General features: G+C 37.9%; 1 protein-coding gene across 2 annotated transcripts in view; it reads right to left on the bottom strand.

Moving 5' to 3' along the window:
* The window catches only part of CHM (CHM, Rab escort protein 1), a 55,283-nt gene that overhangs the window by 23,997 nt on the left and 9,042 nt on the right, over positions 1 to 22,244 (bottom strand). For both annotated transcript variants that reach the window (XM_027645355.1, XM_027645354.1), the window contains exons 2-8: positions 21,780 to 21,846; positions 15,653 to 15,725; positions 14,390 to 14,514; positions 10,687 to 11,050; positions 9,119 to 9,235; positions 8,355 to 8,475; positions 6,220 to 6,445 (exon numbers count right to left, since the gene is read on the bottom strand). In XM_027645355.1, coding sequence (XP_027501156.1) covers positions 6,220 to 6,445; positions 8,355 to 8,475; positions 9,119 to 9,235; positions 10,687 to 11,050; positions 14,390 to 14,514; positions 15,653 to 15,725; positions 21,780 to 21,846 — 1,093 coding nt within the window. The remainder of the gene's footprint in view (positions 1 to 6,219; positions 6,446 to 8,354; positions 8,476 to 9,118; positions 9,236 to 10,686; positions 11,051 to 14,389; positions 14,515 to 15,652; positions 15,726 to 21,779; positions 21,847 to 22,244) is intronic.

The raw sequence follows: 22,244 nt of genomic DNA on the forward strand, positions 1-22,244 counted from the left end.
CTCTAAATTTTTCAAAGATCCTGCAATTAACACCACTTTTTAATGGATCTGGGTTAAGCATCATTCTCTGGGATGCTGAACTCAAAAACCAGATGATTTTTATAAAAGTGAGGTGAGAATCCATCAGGAAACATGTTCAACTATTTCACAAGCATCCTAGAAATTATGGTAAAAACATTGTGGGAATTGTAAGAAATTACCACAGAGTTGGAGAGGGGAAAAAAGGAAAAAATAACTTAAAAAGTCCAGTTATTTCTGTGTTGCCATGATTGCAGTTAACTACAAACTCACTCCCAAGACTCATCCCCGTGGAAGGTGGAAGGATGGGACCTGCCTGGCTCGAATTCCATCCCCTTGCTCCAGAAGAAGCTGTTCCTCACACAAGGTCATCCTGCTGCAATGACACAAAAACTGTGCCCCCCAGAGACCCGTGGGCAGAGGCACAAAACCAGTGACTAGAAACCAGTCACTAAGCATTAGCTCATCCAGAAAACCCATTTATTTGTCCTCTGCCTCCAGAAAAGACATAAAAATTCAAGTTATCTTAACCCTCAGTGGAATTCAAGGACTGTTTTATTAATTCCGTCATGTTTTGGGAGCTCCCTTTCTGTCTTCAGTTTAATGAAAAAGGACTTTGCTAAATGCAATTTGCCTTCACATCTCAGCTTTGCTGCAATAATAAAAAATCGTGTCATTTCCACAGATCTCCTGATAATGCTGGAACATATTCCCATGTCTGAGTGATAATTCTCAGGGAGACCCTGTAAGTCAGATCTGCACATCCCCACCCAGTCAGAGAGGAATTTCCTTGCTAAGGGACTGTTAAGAGGCAATACCAAATAATGTATTAAAGATACTTCCCTCATATTACCATCATTGTCCTAATTATTAAATCCTGAAAACGCCTCTCATAATAGCATTTGTATTTTCTGCTTTTAGGTTCCAAATATGTTTTTCAAATGTACCAAGAATGATCGAGAGTAGGACAATGTAATTCCAACCCCTATAATTCCTTGACTGAAAACTTTCCATGCCTAGTTAGGGATCTGAAATCAATATACTTTGACAAGATCCATATGATCCAGAGCATCCCATGTGATATATTCTATTGGTTGAAGGTATAAACTCCTGCAGAACACTGTATTTCTGGTCAGAGAAATAACAACGATCAGAAAAGTTCTGTTCAAAAAATAATTTCCAAACATGAAAGAATTGACAAACACTCACTGAGAAGGAAGAAAAAATCTAAAATGGGAAGGTATTTTCCGAGTTTCATACACTTAATGCATTTCACAACAAAGGTTATTTCCAAATTAAAAGTCTTTCCTGTCAAATTCTGAGGAATAATGTGGGCAAGGACACAAAAGCATTCCATAGCTTTATTAACGACAAGGCTCACTGATCTGTGAATAACCTGAAAAAAATGAAGATTATTGAGTTACTTTACCAATCTATCCATCCATCACTAGTGAACAGGTCTCAGAATGATGGATTATCTCACTTCTCTCATGTTTATCCCAAGCAAGAGTTTCTCCTTAGAGGGAAAAACAAACAACTGATCCTACAAACAATCCTGCTAATTACGCCTGCCCGTTTCACATTCATCTGCCAACAAAGTGAGGAGAAATACATCAAGTTTGTCTTTAAAAGCCCAGCTACACTGGAAGTTTTATTATTTCCCTGAAATGCAGGTGGAAACAAGAGGAAAGCAAAGAGAGTAGCACTGCAGCTACTCAAATATTCAGTATTTCAGTACAAAACAGAGAACAGTGACAATTTATCAGTAATTTCAATTTACAATTTGAGCTGCAGAGAAACGGAATAATTGTAAGTGGTAAGAGATATATAAATGTGAAAATGAAATGGAGGACTGAACTCTTATCTCATATACAGTCAATGTTTTTTAAATCACCTATGACTGTTTCACACTTGCACAGGATTGCACACATGCTGAGACTCAAATCTGTCACATCTGATTGTACAAGAATGAACAGTACCTGAATTTCTCATTAAAATGCCAAATCACACAATTAACAAACAGAAAACTTCTGTATTTTGCTTACATGTAGACTCATGACACTCATGAACGGAGTTAATTGAAAAGGGTGTCGCATTCCAGTTTTGATGTATCAATTCTAAGTGCTTATTACAGTCAGGTTTCCTCAAGTGTGGTCTTGATTTCAGACCACTAAAACCTTCCAAGAGATTGTAACAGGGACATAATTGGGAATGGTAAAGGACCTGGGACTACCTCAGAAGCTCTGACACTTGCAGCAGATAATAGTTCACATGTAAGGGTAAAAACTGATTATTCATTTTTAAATACATACAGGAACCCTCCAAATCAATCACACAATTCATCTTATCTCAGCCCAGACTCTTAATCTTCCTGTAAATATGGGGACTGAAAGAGATGGAACTTCTTAATCAGGTCTTTCCTCCATCACAAAATTACTGCTGTCACTGTCACTGAGGCAAAAATTACCAATTTCAGCTGGAACCTGCAGCAACTGCTAAAAAGGGTGACACTGCCCACCAAATACAGACCCTGTGGAGAACTGAGCGAAGGCCACAGAGGTGAGGCCACAACCTCCACTGTCACCCACTGAAAGCACTGGCCAGGGGTGAGGAGAGGCACAACTGAAAGAACTCCTCTCTGAGGAAAATTGAAAATTACAGGTATGTCTGAGTTGAACTGTAAAATAAACTATTTGAAAAAATATATGGAAAACAGCATTCCAAACACCCCTGAAAATCATAAAAAAATCCAAAGTTTTTTTACTTCTGAAAAACTGGAAGAAAGGAGATTCAAGTTACCAAAGAGGAATCTTGTAAAGCATGAAAAAGCAACTATGGACTCTTATTCAACAACTCTTTCACACTTTTAAGTAAAATATCTTTTTTTTTCCCCCCGTTACAAAGGAAAATTTGAAAGCCGACAATTTTAACATTAACCTCCTAATCAGAAAATATTTGGGGTATTTTATAATGTTTTCTACAACCAGAAAAAACCTCCATCAAAAATCAAAAATCACACTAAGTATTCTAGCTGTTGTATCACTGACTTTATAGTGATGCCCAATTCCAGCTTTGTTTTGGGGACATTTGTTCAAGAAAAGGAAAGCTGGGTCACAGATTTGCAACATGTCAACAGCAAACTGCAAACCACTTCTTGCTTTCCCTGGCTGCCTCAGACATTGATGTTTTGGTGTCTTACATTTACCACATCATTTTGATATTCCTCAAGGATGAGATATTACTATATTCATTTTTGCTAAACATCAAACCACTGTTACATCATTGGAAAGGAAGAGACAGAACAGTTTTGTACCACAAAGTTTGAAGCAAAGGAAGCAGTTAAAGGCCAGTAAAGTTTTGCTGCTTGGAAGAGCACAAGGTTTCCAATGCCCTTCCTTGTTCCACTAATCCAATTTGTGGAGACAGAAATCTCACATCTGTACCTCAACATAGTGGGATGCACATTACAGTGACATAAAAGTTTAATTTTCTCTCCTAAACCATACCTGCTTAAACTAATAAAGAACTAACACTGCTTTCACTCGCTCAGGTGTCGTCAGCAGTTCTAAAACGTTGTGGTGTTTATGCAGAATTCATTTGGGATGCAAGGATGTGACTTCCAAACGCCTTTGGCTCATTCCCATCAATATGCATGTGTGCCATTTATAACAGTAGCCTTGATGAGAACACACAGTGTCACTGGCTGCAAGGAACGCTTAAGAGCTTTACATTAAACAGAATATAGAACAGTGGTGAGAAATCACAGGGCAGGTGACACCTTCCCCTGATAAGTTGGTGATAAAAGCTCTGGGCTGTGATCTATAGGCTCTGTGTCACCACTTTGCTCCCCAGCCTGAGCAGGATTCCTTGGATACGCCTCACTTTCAGCGAGAAATAATCCTGAGGGAAGACCACAGATAAAAATTGTGATTCAGCTCAAAAAATACTGTGATTGCCTCCTAAATTGTTCCCTTAAAACCAAAGATAATTAAAAAAAAAATTGTATTAGAATCTTTGTAACACAAACCTTTTGAAAGTATAGTTATTTCTTGGTTTGACAGATTAATTTGTTTCAGCTATTAAAATACAATCTTCATTGTAGGGCTTTACATTTTAGCAAAAAAGCCCCTAAAATGCAGCAATCAATGGACATAAATAAAAAGTTGAGGCCATCTGAAGAATTCCTGTCATCATGGAATGATTTTATGATAAGAATATTTATAATACTTCTAGACAGCACTGTGGTTAACTTGAAATATATTGCTGTTACAGATCAAAAAACTGCATGTGCTGGCTAATGAACAAAATAAAGCCAAAGGAATTTCAAGAATGCAAAAAAAACTATATGGAGAAGAACCTACAGGGGAAAAATGCAACTAAAATTCTAATTTTAAATATAAATTCACTTCTTTTTCCCAGGTATTTGAAGTCAACCAGTATAATGGCTCTGATAATATTTTGATTTATTGATCTGTTGGTCACATACAGATATCTGGTCTCTCATGAAGTCCATCCATAAAATCCATGAACACAAGTTCTATTCCATTACTGTATTCAGAACAGTTGCCTAAAACAATTCCTGTTCACAGGTTGTCTGTCCAACCACCTAATTACATAAACTCACATTTTTTAAAATTGCCACATAAACACAGTGTAAGGAACAGCTGAAAGGCTATTGACAAAAGATGGTACTAAATAACATTTCTGTTCAGTGGAGTACAATTATCCCAGAACGTTTCTATCAACACATAATTGCATCCACCCTACACACAGCCAAACAGGCTCAAGCTGCTAAGGCCATTTTTCTGGCAGTAATTTAAGTACTGTTCTAGAAAAAAGAAACAGAATCTATCAAAGAGACAAGACAGGAAGATAATGCCCAACATCGTGTTGCCAACCAGAATTTAATAGCAGCACACATGTAAAAAGCAGAACTCGTCCACCACAAACAAAGCAGGTAAGAGCCTGCACTGCTATTTAAAGGACTGATGTACAAATATATCATTCAGACAAACTGGTCTCACCAGGCAATGCTGCCTTTTTTAAACAAAGCTAATGTTTGCTTCAGATCTACAGGTTACCACATTAAAACCCACATGGAGCAGATGGAAACACTGCCTTGCCAGCAAAAGCAAAGAGGAGAAAAACACCCTCAGCCTTTTGAAAGCCAGTTGAACTGTTGGAAACAACTGAAAATTAAAACTACCTGCCCTTTGCATAGGGATTCCTGATGGCCTCCAAAAGCATGGATCACCAGCTCTGCTGCTGGGACCACAGGACACCTCAGGATAAGGACACTGTCACTTGACCATAGGTAAGTAAAGAGCTTGAAGTGGATCCTGTTTTATCCTGGAATGAATTGGGTTTTTTTCTTTTAATTACTTTCTAAGGCTCAAGGAGTGGAGAACATATGGTTGCTGTTTGAGATGTCAGAATGTAAAACTGCAGCCTGTGTGGGGCTCAGTGCAACGGGGCTGCATGGGACCCTCTCTGCTCTTCAATTTGGGGAGGGAAGCTTGTGGTCTAGACACATCTACAGAATGATCCCCAAGAGGACAAGGAAATGATTTCATATCACTTGCCCTATTTGTACAAGTCTGTGATATAAGAAAGGTGAAAGAATTAGGTTTTGATTTAAATCTAATAATAAACTGCACACGTGGCACAATTTTGCTTCTTTCATAAAAATCCAGCCCATTATTTTATATTTACCTCTAAATGGCAGATGCATTCTCAGCATTAGTTAGAAACACAAACTGACAACATGTATCTTCCTGCAACTTCAGGGAAGACTAAAGCACAGATTTTCTCAACCCACCCCAAAGCACAGCCACTCTTTTGGACACCCATCACTCTAAATCTCCTCTGCCAGATTTAAAAAGTGAGAGCTACATGTGAGTCAAATTAAGGCTTTCTCATTTCCTAGGACTTATCACCACAGGCAGCCACCACAGCCACCAGCTATTACAAGCTGCATTTGCAATACAATGAAAATTGTTGCAGAGTATTACAGGAGTGACATCTCCAAATTTTTTTTTTTCCTTTTTCTTTTTGGAGTGAGGGGAATTTCACAGCCAATGAAAATGTGAAGCACAGAAAATCAACATGAACCCGCAGCAAGAAGATTCCTATTGAATGACATCTATTAGATTACCAAGGAGGTCCTTTTGGGAAGGCATGGATTGGGTAAGTGGGGTTTACCTGCAGAAGCACTGTGGGATCTCCCCTTGCCCATAGAGAGGGAACAAAAACGGGGTATTGCCGTAGCGGCCAAGGCACTGCAGGAATTTTTTTGTTGCCTGAAGACCTTCCAGAGTCCTGCTCTCAGTCTCTGAAACCATTGCAATGGAGTGAAGGATGAAGTGCTGCAAGCTGGGGGTCAACTTCCTTGTCTGCAAGAACTGAGCAAACGTGCTGCTCTCGTGGTCTGAGGAAAAAGCACATTGATGTGCAGAGCACAGCGTTAGTTCTGTATGGTCCCATATGCTCCCACTTACACAAGTGCCTCTACATTTCAATAAACAAAAGCAAGTGAGTTTTTCAACAAACACCCTGCTGAAAATGGATCGTCCAAGTCAAGGAAGTTCAAGAAATTTACTCCCAGAAGGTGATTTTTCTCACAAGACAGAAATATCACTCCATTAAAATATTTCAAAATACCACAAACCCACTGTGTGGGTCTCCAGACTGTAAATATGGCTTCACCTACTCATTCTGTTAGACTTTATCTAACTCCATCTCCCAATCCTGAGAGAAAAGTCCTGGATAAATTCATAAGCAATTCAGAAACACTGCCATCAATGCAGAGAGCTGTATTATCAAGATATATATTCTGTTCAAGATTCAACCACTGCTTTACTACAAATGTACCTTACTGCCCTTTGTACAGCCACGTAGTAAGTCATGGAACAACAGTGTTTGGGGGTTTATCATTCTAAAAAAATTCTCAAGTTTTTCCTCACTTCAGCTTCTTACATAACTCTGTATTTTACAGAAAAAAGCTTTAAAAAATTCTTTACTCTCATGAACTCTCCCTATTAAAAGTCTGCCTTCCCACAAATGCAATGATCTCACCAAGAGCAATTTTAAATTTCTGAAGCCTTTACAGCAGCCTTATCTGACTCAAAATATTCCCAGGCTATTTTAAAATGTAGGAACAAAATCTGTTTAACTGTCTCTGGAAGTAAAACGAATCTGATGTTATTTAGGTACATGACTCAATGGATTCATTTAAAATTGATGTGGCATCTCCTTTTTTTACTAATAAATTTTCTAAATACGACTATAATCCTCACTCTGGGAACCTCCATTTCTTCCAGCAGCAGCAAACTGGGATCACCTGTAATCAATAAACCACTTCAGCCTAATGAGTCTTTGCACCGTCAGGATTTTCTGGAGTTCATCACACTCTCCTTCTCCTAATCTTACCTGATCTCAGTACTGACTCATTTTCTCTTGCATATGTTTAAAATAATTTTCTCTAATGTTTGTACTAATCTAAGAGTCTTGCTCAACTCTTCAAACCACTGTCCCAACAATTACTTCTCCTTTAGATTCCTGCAAAAATACTGCCTGGTTAAGCTACTGTCAAGTTCCAAAAGCACTGATCTCTTTTGGTCTGAAACTTCAATACCTGAACTACTCCTCTTTCCTCATTATTTCTCTTTGATAGATTTTTTTTCTTTGCCTTAGTTTACTTTTAGACTCCCAAGAACTGAGAAAGTCACTTCATTCTTTGAGCACAAACAAAAGCACCTTCCTCCTGTCAGCCAATTTCCCTCTTTGACCCAGTGCTCATTATTCTCCACACATTATACCTCAAATCTATTCTGATTTCCTCTTATCTATGTCAGCCAACAGTTGATAAAGGCACTTTGAACCTGCCCTCTACAATTACAAGGCATTAAATTACATTTACTTTCAAAGTTAAAAAATTCCATTTTCTCCATTTCTGATTTTGTGGTGACATATTGTGGAGATTTACACAGTATCCAAAAATCAGAAAGAAAAATCAGATGCATGACATTGTTTTAAAAAATACCTGGGAGGGGGAGGAAATACCTAAAAATGATAAAAAGCAATCGGCAACCTTGATGCAATATATAATTTTGCTGTTAAAGAAAAATGTAAATAATAAATGATGTGGGAACTAGAAGAGCAAGTGCTTAAGTAGAAGAATTTAACACCGAAGTGGAAAGGTCATGAAAAGGTCAAAGCATACTTTGAGAAAGAATCCATAAAAATAAACCATGTGAAAACACAGGAGAGCTCTCAAAATTGTGCCTCACTGAAAGAACTGCTAAGAAGGGATTGTGCCCTGTTCAAGGAGACACTACCTTGGTATTCCTCAGGGTGCTGTTCATAGTCCAAACAAAATGTCAGGAATTTCATTAGCATTCTCTTCTCCACCATGGTGAGCTGTCTGCTGTTGAACACATCTGCTCTAGAACAAGGCACCTGCAAAATATTTGTTAATAACTTCAGATGTAAAAGCATCAAGCAACATCAGTCTGAATACCTAACAAATATTTTAGATTACTGTAGTTATTTTCATATATACTTTGTTATTTTCTATTAAACTATAATAAAAGTTACCAATTCTCTACAATAAGAATATTTTTAAATCTTTTTCAGCCTCTTCCCTTTTTTATTTCCCTTCAGTTTCACTTGCATCTCTGACTGCAGAGTTAATCAGCAGAGTTTGTATTAATTAACTGTTCCAACATCTCCTGTTGCCATTACCACACTGACTTCTCTTGTAAGTAGCAGAGACACAAATCAAGTCTATGCTATGAATTTTAAAACCTAAACCATATGAATTTTTAAGAATTAACTGCCTAGTCAATCACAGCCTAAATATTTAGCCTGAGGCAAAGATTTATGTCAATATACTGGACTGCACAATCTTATTTTAGTTTGGCTTTTTTTTGTAATATTTACATATAACACACGCAAACACCTTTTCTTTCAGAAATTAAATAAAAACGAGAATTAAGGCAAAATACCAGCTTATCGTTACAAAATTCTCACAACACCGATTCCAAGCTTCTTGACTGTAAAAAGATGAGATTAAACCCAAGCAGCAGTTGTTTCACAGTACCTGTTCCACCCTCCCTTCCCGGAAGGCCAGAATTCGCGTGGCATTTTTGAACTCGGCGTATCTGCTCACGTTGGACTTAATGAGAAGGTCAATTAACAGACCCCGGGAGAAAAGCAACTGCACAGGGAGGAGAGAGAAAAGGGTGAGCAAAGAGGGTCAGTGAAGTTCCTGATGCTGTTTGTGGAAATCCTCAGTAGCTGTTCCCTAAGTTCCCTGAAATGACAGTGTCACCTTTTCCACAGGTAAATTCCATAACCCCCCAGTTAAGGTTTAGTCACTTCTGTTCTGTTAATTTATAATTGGCTACATTTATTCTTTCTATATGCTACAAATATACAATGAAATACAGAAGGGACAGAAATATAACTACAAACTGAAGATGTTTGTCTGGATTGAAAAGTCTTTTGGTCTCGAGTAACAGAATTTGCAAGATGACACAGGAGTTTTCCAAATAAAGGTTTACTGGAACACCAGTGAGGACACTACAAGGAAGCCTCTGTCCCTGAGCCAGGGAAACACCAGTGCAAACTACTGGTCTTGTCCTGCTGACTGTTCTTGTGCCTGAATTTCTGGAATTCGCTGCAATTAACACCGTGTCACACAGTGCGACAGAAAAAGCATAAAATAAAATTATCTGCTCAACCACTGTCCCCTAACTGGTGTTTCCATGATGTCCTTGCAATGATCCATGGAAGTGGGATCGACATTTGGAACATAAAGTTTGCATCTTTTAGTGTCTTCACGAAGAATTTAATGAATTAGTGAAGAAAGTTTCTTTTCCGGTTTCCAGAGGTTTGAAAAAAATCTTTTCGTGCAGAATATGTAAAATTAAGCATTCAGCTTTGAAAAAACTTCCCTGTACGGCAGAGTACACATACAGGCTAAAGAAAAATTTCCACTGAAGTACAGTTTTCAAGGCCACATCCAAATACTCTGAAGCACATAAAAGGCAGATTTTAGAGTTAAAACAGCACGACACATATGTCAGACTAATAGTTTCTCTTCTAAGTAAAATGCACACCAGTAGGAATTAAACACATTAATAACTAATTTTAGTCACCTTGTATGCTATGGATTAACTGTAATTACTTGTTCCTTCCAATAAAATTTATTACAGTTCAGTGTTTTAGTCTGAATACAGAGAAGTAATGAGAGTTTCACGGGAAAGTCAAACACCCAGGAAGCACTCCAATAGGAAAATTACTTTTCATTTTAAAAAGATCCAAAATCCACATGTATATTGATTTTCCTTGTTTAAAAATACCATTTTTTAACGGTACTATTTAAAAGGAACAATTTTGCAGGTATTACTTAAGTACTAAATTTCATAAAATTCACTTTTATGGAGATATTTCTGAGGTACGTTTTATGGTCTCTTTGGTTATAAACAAACACATCAGAACATACATTAAACAGTCATTTCTTTTAAGGATAGCAAGCCTTGTTTACATCTGAAGATTGCCTCAAAGGCACTGTGTCACTCTCCTCAACATTAAAGATTTTCTTAAAATTTCAGCAATTCAAGTAAAGTAAATTTACTTCCGTGAAAAAAGTCACTCGGTTCCTACCTTGGAAACTAAATCAATATTAAACCTTCTGCCTTCTCGGACAATTTGGGAATAGGTAATTTTCTTTGGTTCTTGGGTGGGAGTTTCTGAGGGTGCAGCTTCTGTCTGTCCCAGTTCCAGAGTGGACTCTCCAGGAGAACTTTCAGTCCCAGGGGTGGTTCCTGCCCCATTCCCTTCCGTGGCACCCGCTGGCTCCGTGCCCGTGGCCTGCTCTGGCTCCCGGCTCTCCGGCTCCGGGCAGGGGCTCTCCACTGCTGGACACTCTTTCTCTGATTCCAGAGAAACTCCCTTGGCACCAGAAGCTCCAAGGACAGGCAGCTTTGGCAGTGCACCAGCTTCTTCAACACCTTCAGCTGAATCCTGACTGATTAAAAACACAAGGAGGGGAAAAGTCTTGAAGAGTCTTAAAAACTTTTTTGAAGTTTTGAGTCGGTGCCAGAATTAAAACCTCCAGTATTTCTAGGAAAAGCATTAGAATTTCTTTACCCTGACCAAAACAGGTGTACCCCCCACTAAAGAACTCTGCTTCTTTGACTGTAAAGCTGTAATTCAAGAGGACTTTTTTTATTGAGAAAAAAAGAACAACAAAAATTTGGGTTCTTATTTCACACGTACTCAAAATGAAAATCAAGACCTTCATGGTGAAACAGCACACAGCTACAGAACCAACAGAAATGTAAGATTTTAAAACAGAAACAGTAAAGCAATTTGATTTGGTGTTCCCTATGGATTAAAACCACCTTTGAAACTGAAATACAAATATTCATTAAGGTGGGATACTGTAAAAACCAAGCTCACAGAAGAGAAACAGAAGAGCTTTGCAGGCTGAGCCTCCTTTGCAGCCATGATCCCAGCAGAACCAGGCCACTTTCACCCAAAGTTTAAGTAAAATCTTCAGATTCCTTTTTCAGCTCTGCCCTTGCATTCTAATTAGCTGTTGAAGTAATACTTGTTTTTATGCAAGTGTTCCAAATTTGTGTTGTGGCTGAAGGCAGCCACTCACAGGAGGGACATTCCCAAACAACATTTACTCTGCACCGGTTGGTTCTTTTTCACAACATTCCTTTCAAATTCCCCTTATAAAGCAGCCCTCCACTTTTAACCTCATCTACTCCTTTTATCCTCATCTTCAATGACACCTACCTTAGAAAGTAGTACTTTTGAACTTGGTTTAGTTTACACTACCAGCTGAGATGAATCAAATCAATGTCATTGCAAGTGAAAGGACTTCAGCAATAATTCCACACTATCTTTTTATCTTTATACCACAAGCCATTAATGCACTGAATAAACAATTTAATCTTGGCTGAAAACTAATGAACTATGATTTTAAAGGTGACCTGCAAACACAGAGCACCAAATTTCACTAACAGGATGGTTAAAATTCAGGGGACAGCGAGGAATTATTCAGCAAACACACCAAAATGCTCCCTCACACACCTGCAGCCTCACAGTCGGATGCAGGGGGCAGGATTTCTGTCAACAAGAAACAAGTTGCTCCTCACTTGGGAACTGAGGGACCCATGGAAAGTTTGGAAGGAGTATCAGCTTGGGCACAGCCACCAGGAAGCACTTAACTCCTGACTGGAGTAAAATACTGCCCTGGGAAACACAGGAACTGCTACAGGGAAGCACTAACGAGAGAAGTCTGCGGCTGTACATTAATTATGTCTTCTTGCTTCCTATTGCAAGCATTAAATAACTATAAAATATCAAGGAAAGCTAAGTACTTGGTCAAATGGTTTGTAAAAAAGTAATCTCTGTAACAAATAAAAATGAAAGTCAATTATATTTTTAGGTTCTGTTTGGATTTTGGATTTTATTTTTCAGGAATTTAGAACATGGTGTTTGTGAAAACTGCAAAAGCTCTTGCCATTAATGCAATATCTAAGAATGAAACTTTTATTTAACTCATCCTAAACCTTTTCATAACACAAAATTTCAGAGGAAGGTTTTCTTTCTTCCTTCTCCCAATCTCAGTGTACATTTCAATCCCATTTTAAACATACTTGATTATTACTTTTTTAAAGCAAAATAAACTTGGATTCATAATATGTTGTATTTTTCTATATCACTCTGAAAAGCAGAGCAACAGAAATGTTATATTTACATATTTTAAATCTCTATTCACTTCCCATCAAAGAATACATAAATCTCCATGATTTGCAGCTCTACACCTTTTATAATGAAAGCCTAAAAACTGTACATAATATAAATTCATGACATCCTTCCTATAGGAACAAATATCTCTGAATAATGTAAGAACTGTCTATAAAAATTACTCAAATTGAACTTCTGTACAGACAATTCTTCTCCTAATTCAGAAAAAAATAATACATCTGCAGACAAATTGTTGTGTAAATTTAGAATATTATCTTCCACCATTCATCAATTAATGGTACTAACAAAGGAATATCTTAAAATGAATGTGTCTTATTAATGCCTTGTAACAGCAACCCCTTCAGATAGGTCAAATGAAAAATTGCCAACCAGCTGGTTAATTTATTCAGCACAGGTGTTCACTATTTATTTTTCAGCCATTTGCCTTTTTTCAATACAGCTTGTTGTAGACACAGTATTCTTTTCCTTTGATGGATGCACTTTGTTCTAAGGCCATTCATTTCAGACTTGCACTGTGTATATTATACTGCTACCCAGCTGTTTATTCTTTCAAAATAAATGTTTAATGGTTACTTCATAGGAGTTATAAAAGTTAAGCAAAAACAACAGAATCCAGCCAGAACATGTAAATTGTCAGATACACAGTAAGTGACTTTCTCAGAAAGTTTTTAGTTCTTTTGGAGAACTTTTTCTTTGCTAGGTTTATTAATCTTATCATTGTTCCCTGTGGGTTTGGGGGTTTTTGGTGATAACCAAGACAGACAGCTCTGTACCACTGAGCTGAGTTAAATTCTTAAAAGCAGAATCTTGTGGCTGGTCCTGACTCGAGTATAATCTCACTTCTCCAAAGTGTGAAATCTCAGTGCTTGGGGACTCATTTGTGAGCCAGACATCAGTCAAAAATCATACACAAAGTTAAGAGACTATGACGCCCTTAAATCTCATTTACTACTGCTTCTGAGCAATATTTATTATGGCAGCAGGTTTACAATTACAAGATTCAAGTGATATTTCTTTCAAACAAGCATTCCATTTTCTATGCAGTCAAGCAGCCATTACTGTGCAGTACTGAACCCTGGAAAAGTCTGAGCCTGTGACCTTCACATTGTATTAGTCTAATTCACACCTTTTTCCCCCCCTACTTATGATGTTTACAGGAAGAAATACATGTTTCTGTCAACATTTCATTTAGCTACCTAAGGGATTTTCTAAGGGATTCAAGGTTAAACTTACATAACTATCACAAAGAACCTCTCAGGAATTCAGAAGTGTTCAGTTCAGTGCAAAATCCAGAAGATAAAAATGATAAATAAATACACAGTGCAGTTAGTTAAATTTATATTCAGTGGATTTAACCTCAGTAAGTTAAATCCCTTGCATATAAAAAGGACAAAAGGCAAATATTCCTTTATCACTTTAGCACAATGAAGTATTTCACAGTTAAAATCCATTTGTGTTCCTGTTCTTGTGTACTTAGCTCATTTTACATGTGTGTGGTGAAATGCTTGAAGCCAAGAGCACAATATGACCACCTAATTCTGGGCATATGAAATTATTCACACATTTCTATATTTCTACTTACTCTCCAAAACAGAAATCTTCTACATGTTGAATAGTTTTATCCTTCCTGCTCAGAGGAATGGCTTCTTCATCCTCAAGGATCAGTTTTTTCCAGTCTTCACATTCATCACCGAGATCTGTCTTTTGCTTACAAAGAACAATTATACAATTACACATTGTACTGTGTGAGCTGTTCTTGAGCTACAAATCTCTGCACTCCCAAATAATATGCACCATCTAATATAAAAGATCATAATGTTTTTTCTATTCAGATTTTTGAGTTAAAACAATAAAGCTGCTTGGTTTATTGCAGCATGCCAACATCTGTACTACAGGACTAGCTCTAGTAGTCTGAAAACACAGTGTTAAATGAAATACAAGCTTTAGTAGTGAGCTGAAGGTAACTTTGAATGCTATCTACTAAGGTTTGCCATAGCCAGGTTAGATCCAAATTTTGTGACAAAACTCTTTGAATGGAGACCACATGGAAAAACACCAGTGATTTGGGTATTGTATCAATCTGCCCACACAGGAATCTCTAAATCATGTAGCAGAACCCTGAGAATATGAAGTTCTGTCACTGAGCAACTCCCCTGATTATACCAGGAGGCAGCACAGTGGAATGAGCAGGGATGAGACTGAGCTGAAACACTTCCATCTTCTACGGCCCAACAGGCTCTGAACGCCTCTGTAAATAACAGGAACAGGCAGTTGCTAATGCAGCCCAAGTGCTCCATCTCCTAAATAAATATCCTCTTCAGGAGATTTCTAGTGGACTGTCATGAATTAGATAAACTTTGGTCATTGAAAAATACACTACCAGCATTAATCTTTTTGTCCTGGTTACAGGACGTTTCAATGGAAGGATCCAGTAAAGAAGAATCAGCTGAATGCAAATGAGAAAACCAGAAGGGACTGAAACATCAGGGAGTGGAAAATAATCAAACAGGAAAGGGAAAAGACCAGATTATCATTTACAGAATGTGCTGGGAAAGGAATTGAAACAATAGTCTGGTGGGTTCTACATAAATTCAAGAACTCAGAAAGTATGACTGAGCACAAGACTGGTCTCAGTAACATGAACAACCCAGGCACAGCAGAGCCTCAGAGTGCCAGGCCAGATGGGTAAGGCTCAACCAGTAAAGCTGGAAACTAGAAACCTCTTTGATCTGTCAAATTACCAAAGAAAAAGAGCATTGTGGTGATTTGTCTTGTAATAAATCACGCAAACAACACAGATTTAATGTTAAGGAAGGCTAAAAGAAGTCATTGAAGAAATTTTTACCTGATTTTCTTTAATCCAGGATAATAACCCCGAAAAACTAAAGCTGGCCCAGTTTCCACCATAGTAATTTCTCCTGTAAAGAAAAAAAAACCCAACAGAAAAACTTGATGGACAGATAAAACACAGCCTTTTCACATTAAAGAAAAAACAACAAAGTTTGAGACATTCAAAACATTTTTCCGTGACAGATTTTTCAGAAGCAGAATATATAAAAATTGGTATCTCACAGCTCTTAATGAGATGCAAAATTTCCCTTTTTCCTCATTTGTATCCATCTCTGACCGAACAGACTATAGTCCAAAATCAAAGTATTTGGGGGATAAATGGATAATGCTGAGAAAAGCACGTGGGATACTGTGAGGAAAAGGAAAATACAGGTAAATCTGCTTCTTGGACAAGACTGACCCTCTTACCCATGATGTCAAATAAAGGAAAATTCACTTTACTGTTTATCTGCTGAACAGATTTTGCCTATTACAGACTGTGAAGATGTTCTGGCAAAATTCTTACTGAACTCCATGTACTGCAGGTGGAGCCAAAGGAACTGATTTGTACAAAATGATCATCCCTCCCTGAGCACTTCCCAGTTTCTATTTACCACCTTCTTGCTTGAAAAAGATTAGCTAACTTCTTTTACATCACAGAAAATTAATAGTTCCGTTGTTAATCAAAGGAAGTCTATGTTCACCTTTTTAAAAATGTTCTATCAACATTTCTGTAAACATCAGTCAGATTAAGTTAGTTTTTGTTGTCATGCATAGCACATCCTAAATATTTAACAACTCTGAGAGAAAAAACAAAAGAGCAATTACATTTTAAAAAATCACCAATTCTTGCAAAGTAAAACAGTCATTTCAGGATTTAACTCTGTTTTCTGGCACTGTGTGCTGACAGTTCAGAAGCCTGAAAGACACCAAAAATACCCTCCTGAAGGGTTATCTAATGTTACTGCAAACACTAAAAAAAATAAAATTAAATTTAGGGAGGAAGACGGGCTTGCATTTTACAGAATAATGCGAAGGCTGTTAAATCAAATGATCTTAAAATCTTATCATAACTTCCTCTGCTTCTGAACTGTGGAGCTAAGTGTGATAACAGTGCACAGCTGAATTCAGGTTAGATTCTCCTGCCTGGATTTATGATGGGATGTTTTTGACAGGGCTGATCTGCCCTGACAAAGACTTCATTAGGAGTGTCAGCCCCGCTCCAGCACCAGAGGGTGATGCTCTGGACCACGGTGCTTACTTAGCATATGAAGGACAGATGTCTGCTGAGCAGGGCCTAATTGCTCCTGACTACAAACTGACCTAAAAAAGTCTTTCAGCTCCTGCAAGGCAACAGTGAAGAACATAAATAGGACATCTTGTGCAAAGACAACAAAATCTGGCATCCTCTGAGTAAAGGTGGCTCCAACGACAGAATGTGGTGTCCCAGAGCTGGGGGCACCAGGACCAGACCCTGCACTTTGGTCACTCCAAGCACCACAGCTCCATCTGCAGATGGTTTCCAACCAGAAATTCCATTCCTCTTTAACAAGGAGCTCGTCCTTACCTTGCTGTGTGAATGACATGGGTGAGCTTAAAAAGTACTGCTGTTTGGTGTCACACAGAACACAAAGCAACAAGGATTAAATCTATTAAATACCCAATTCTGCCAGATTCCAGCCTGTAAACCAGTCCCTGGTAGTTGCATCATCTCCAGCTTTGTTTGACCTGTCAATGGTGCAGGTGAACTTCTTGATGCTTGTTAAGATTCCATAGAATAAAAAGTTCAACATCCCTGTATTATCCATCACTTCTGGGATTTCCAAAAATCACAGCCATGAAGATTTATTTTTAAGGAAATCTGCTGCTTTAGTTGCAAGTTTCTTGAATATGGAATACAATCTGCCTGTCAGAGCAAGCAAGGCCATTGATCACCAAAATCGCAGAAAACACCTGCCTAAAATTAGGAGTGGGTTTCTTGAACCTACACCAATAAAAGCCAGACATATTTAGAATATTTAATAAGTTACAACTCTCAGTAAAACAAATTATTATATTATCTTCACAGGAAGTTACATTAAGTTTATTTGTGAGCACCCTTTCCAAGCTCAATATCATCTTCTCCTTAAGCAGCAACTTCCAGGTTTTTTTTTATCCTGGAATTTTAATTAGTTTCCCTTGCCTTAAATGATGAATCAGATTGCTTAATTTTCTCAACTGAAAACACTACAGGAAGAAGACAGACAAGACATGATTACTGACATAATGAGCAAAGTTTTTAGCAAAAATCTTGAGGAGGAATTCTGAAAAGAGCTGACTAATGGTTTTACAATTAGGGGTCCTTTGTAACCAAACATTTTTGTTATAATTGCCCTGAAGATGAACTGAGGAATTCCTTAAAGTAATGGTGAAGATCAAAGCCTAATTAAAGCTAAAATATTGTCCCAAAATCTCAAGGACTAAAATCCTCTCTTCTTTTGCTCTACTAGCAAATTACAAAGATGGATATTCTCTCCCTTTTTTTAGGGTTATAATTCAATTATCCCCTAACTAAGAACAGGAAATATTTTGAAGGAGTAACAGCAGAGGCAGAAACCATTTTTTCTACTAAGTTAGAGCACAGATGTTTTCTTTTCCTACCATACACTACTTCCTAGGTTATATTTGCTCAAAACTCCTCCTGTATTACCTGGGCTTTCACCTGAATTACAAAACTGCTGCTTTTACTCCACATTTTTCAAATCTTGTATCTGTAGTTCAGAGTCAACAGAAGAACTACTGAAGCCATTTGGCAAAGTTTTGGAAACGCAGCCCAACTACAAATTCACCTCTGCAAAAAGCTTAATTCTCTCTTCTCCTACATTAGCTTGTGACTTTTTTCTCAGTTATTAACACCATTTTCCTTCAAATGAATTTGCAAATCCCGGTCCAGAACACTGAAACCACAAATTGTTTCCAACTGATTAACAATCTTGGAATCTGAACCAAGAGAATATCTAACGTGTTCTTTTGAAGGCAGACTGCAATTTGAGAAAGTGGCCACTTGTGAAAGCAGGAGAAACACGAGTCAACAGAAGTCAGAACTGGAAAAGCCTTTCCTGGCCTGTGCCTGTTCCCAGGCCATGTCACAACCGCCAGGCTGGAACACTCAGAGCTGGTGATGGCTGGAGAAAAGCTGCTGATGCCTCACAATTGTGCCCAAGAGCTGCCTCTCTGTGTCCATCCTGCATCTGATCTTCCAGAAAGAAGTCCTGACCCATCAGAGCTGCTGTCTTTTCCAAAGGAAGTTACTGCCACATCGATTTTAAGGAGCTCAACACAAAAGGACTTATGTTTCAAACCCATAAAGTTTCCCGTGCTACCTATTTAGAACACAGTTAAATGTATAAAAAATTCCCATTCTGGCAGAGGGATCATGTTGAGGAGCATGAGAAGAGGACTGCACTTCCTGGCCTTCCAGGAGGAAGGGTTTAACCCAAACAGCTCTTGAGATCCTTCAGCCCAACAAAAGGGTGATGGTGGCAGCCACTTGTGCTACATCACATTATATCCTGGGATATGAACGTGACCATGGACCAGCTGAGACCATCTCACTAATACCTTTGGAGATCATATCCTAAATCAAAATAAATATAAAACCAACTTTTTCAAAAAAGGTCAGAAGATATCAGAATTAAGGCTGTTTTGCCTAGTTTTGGTTACTGAAATTAAAGAATTCCTTTCTTTTTCTTGCAAGAAGCTGACCTGCTTTAAAAAGCGACCTTTTTGCTCTCTGGTTGCTGTACTTACACAGCTCCCTCATTTCAAGATCCAAAAGAAGGTTGGATGAAGACACAGGGTTCTCTTACAACATACATTTTACAAGTTCTGAAAAAAATGAGATAGATTGTCTAACAAGGTGTGGAACAAACTACAAAGCAGGTATCTTGGAGGGGGGAGGTACAGGGAGAGGGCCCAGTACACTTCTGCGGGCTCAGATGGGAGAATTTTGGACACAAGGAACACTCAAGCAAAGTAAGGTCAAAAAATAAGGTGTCAAGAAGCAAGACATGCCCAGGTTACTCTAATTCTCGTTGAAGAGAAGTTAAAATTCTGCATCTTGACACTCCTTTGCCTCTAATTAAATTCTGCATGAGAAGATGAATAAGTCAATGAGGAAGGACATAGATAATAAAAATACAGCCTACAAATGCTGTAATCTAGCTGCTGAAAATCAAACACAAGAGGTAGCAAAGCATCCTGACCTCAAACTGCCCCATCTTCAGTATCCAAACAGAGATATAATTATTACAGAGATATAATTGTAAGAGGGAAATAAGCAAAGGACCAAAAGCAGAAGCTTTAGCAAACTGTTAGGAGAAAGTCCTTTGCATAAGCACAATTAGTATGGGAAGTATATTCACTTCAAGTAATCCACTTTTAGTCTTCATCTACCTTTCTTCAGCAACTTCAAGTTTAAACAAAGTGCCAATCTCCACATTTTAAATTGCAAATTACTTTTCTAAATCACTTAACAAATATCCTTGAAATTTCACATGTCAACAGCTCATTAATATCTACAGTAAATGTAGCTCTCTGAAAAGAACCACAGATTTTATGTTTATTGAGACAGATAGCTGGCACAGAGAAATAGAGCTCCTTCAATTACTAGTTGGCAGAAGCTAACTTCAGTTTAAAATCAGTCTGCAGGAATTTATGGCAACACTGCAGTGAAGTGACTATTTTGAATAAGATTAGCTACTGCTGATGGTGATGCTTGGACAGTGTTTATAAATCAAACTTAGAACTTAGTATTTTATAATAGGCCACTTCAAAACTATCTCCCATAATCACCTATGCAGTATATTATGATAAATGCAAACATGGCTGGGGATTAAAAATAATAAAGTGAGGTACACAAGGTAATGAGTGCAAGTAAACTGTAAACAAAGACCTTATGCATATACATTTTCAATACCTTGTGCCCAACTTAACTCAGAGCTTTGTAGGGAAAAACAGATTAATCACAGTAGCACCCATAACACAAGCATTTCAGTAACCCCAAATCTCATTTCCTTGTACCCTGAGGTTTTAAATTCATGATCCTTAGAGAAGGAAAATTATACGCTGTTAAACAGTGATATTCTGAATATTAACAGCTTTTTTGGTTGATGAATTTTCAGTTATACTCTTACCTCAGTAAAACAAAACTTGAAAATTCATCTAGAAACAAGTATATTAAACTAGACAAAGTAAGTAACAATAAAATGTTTTAATTCAGATGAATCTCTGGCAACCTTTCCATGACTCAACTTTTCATTTAGAATTCAAATGGCATCGGGTGCTGGTTTTCTGTTGGTTTTGGAGGCTTTTTCTGCAAGAACACTTAAACACAAAAAGCAGATGGCCTGAAATGCTTCCCTCTTTATGGGACTGGGGCTTTACAGTTAAACATTTCTATTTTTCTTGGCCAAGGTCTGGATTCTAGACCATGATCCAGGAAGCACATACACCAATTAAAGGAGCAGCTATTAATATGAGGGGAGAACACCTTGGTTAAGAACACCTTTTCCTGCACTAGAGTTGGGAAACAACTCCACAGGAGAAAGGTATCAAATGTGGAGGACTTCATTACAAAAGCATGTGTGAATGTAAATAAGCACATTTAAGTGAAACAGTAATGAACAAAATCTGTATTCCACTGTTCTAATTGCTGCTCCTGTGAATCTTCTGAAAGCTCTCCATCAAAGCTAAAAGCAGGCATGGCTAAAAGAAACCCAGGGGCTCATATTATTACAGACTTTGATAGCCAATGAAAATAAAATGCTGAAATAACAGAAATTATCCTCACTAAACAGAAAGGGATAATCAGTGTCAGGAATGAGAATGAAGGGCACTAAAGCTGTGACCATTGCTGCCTGTACCAAAGAAGGAGCAATCACAGCATCCTTCACCACAGCACTGATTTTCCAAATTCCTGAGCCAGCAGGCAAAAACTGCCTGTTCTGTTGATGGAAATAACACCCCAAAATAAGGCAGAGACAGAAGCATAACATTACTTGATGCCAGATGAACACAAGAGAAGCCCTGCAGCGCTCACTGGCACAGACACACACACACACACAGTTCAGTTCTTAAAAAGAGGAATTACTGGAGTCACTTACGAATCCACGTGAAGAACTCTCTGGCCACTTCTGGCACACGCTGCAGCAACAATGGATTCAGGCAAACCTGGAATGACAGTGGCAGATTTTAGAACTTAGTATGCCAAGATATAAAAACTGAAATAAAAGTAGAACTTGGTCAGAAGCAGGCAACTCAAACAACAGAAATTTTACAATGTGAGTCACTGAAATTTTTAACAGTCTCGTGTTACTAAAATAATGAACATTACTTTGTGTTAATATTTTCTTATGACTCTCTTTTTGTTTGGTAACTGTATGATACATGACTTGCAAACACTACTGAGTTAAAGCTTGGCACCAGTGTTTTCTCTAGAAATCTTGTGATCATAAACAGATTGAGCACTTGCCAGCACACTGATACCCAAATTTTAGTGGGATGCTCTGTAACTGCATCCCTCCTGATGCAGACAGGTATTACCTGAGGGCATTTTTGTGTATTTTTGT

The sequence above is a fragment of the Corapipo altera genome, unplaced genomic scaffold (assembly GCF_003945725.1).
Source record: "Corapipo altera isolate COAL_440 unplaced genomic scaffold, ASM394572v1 65, whole genome shotgun sequence".
Taxonomy (NCBI): Eukaryota; Metazoa; Chordata; class Aves; order Passeriformes; family Pipridae; genus Corapipo; species Corapipo altera.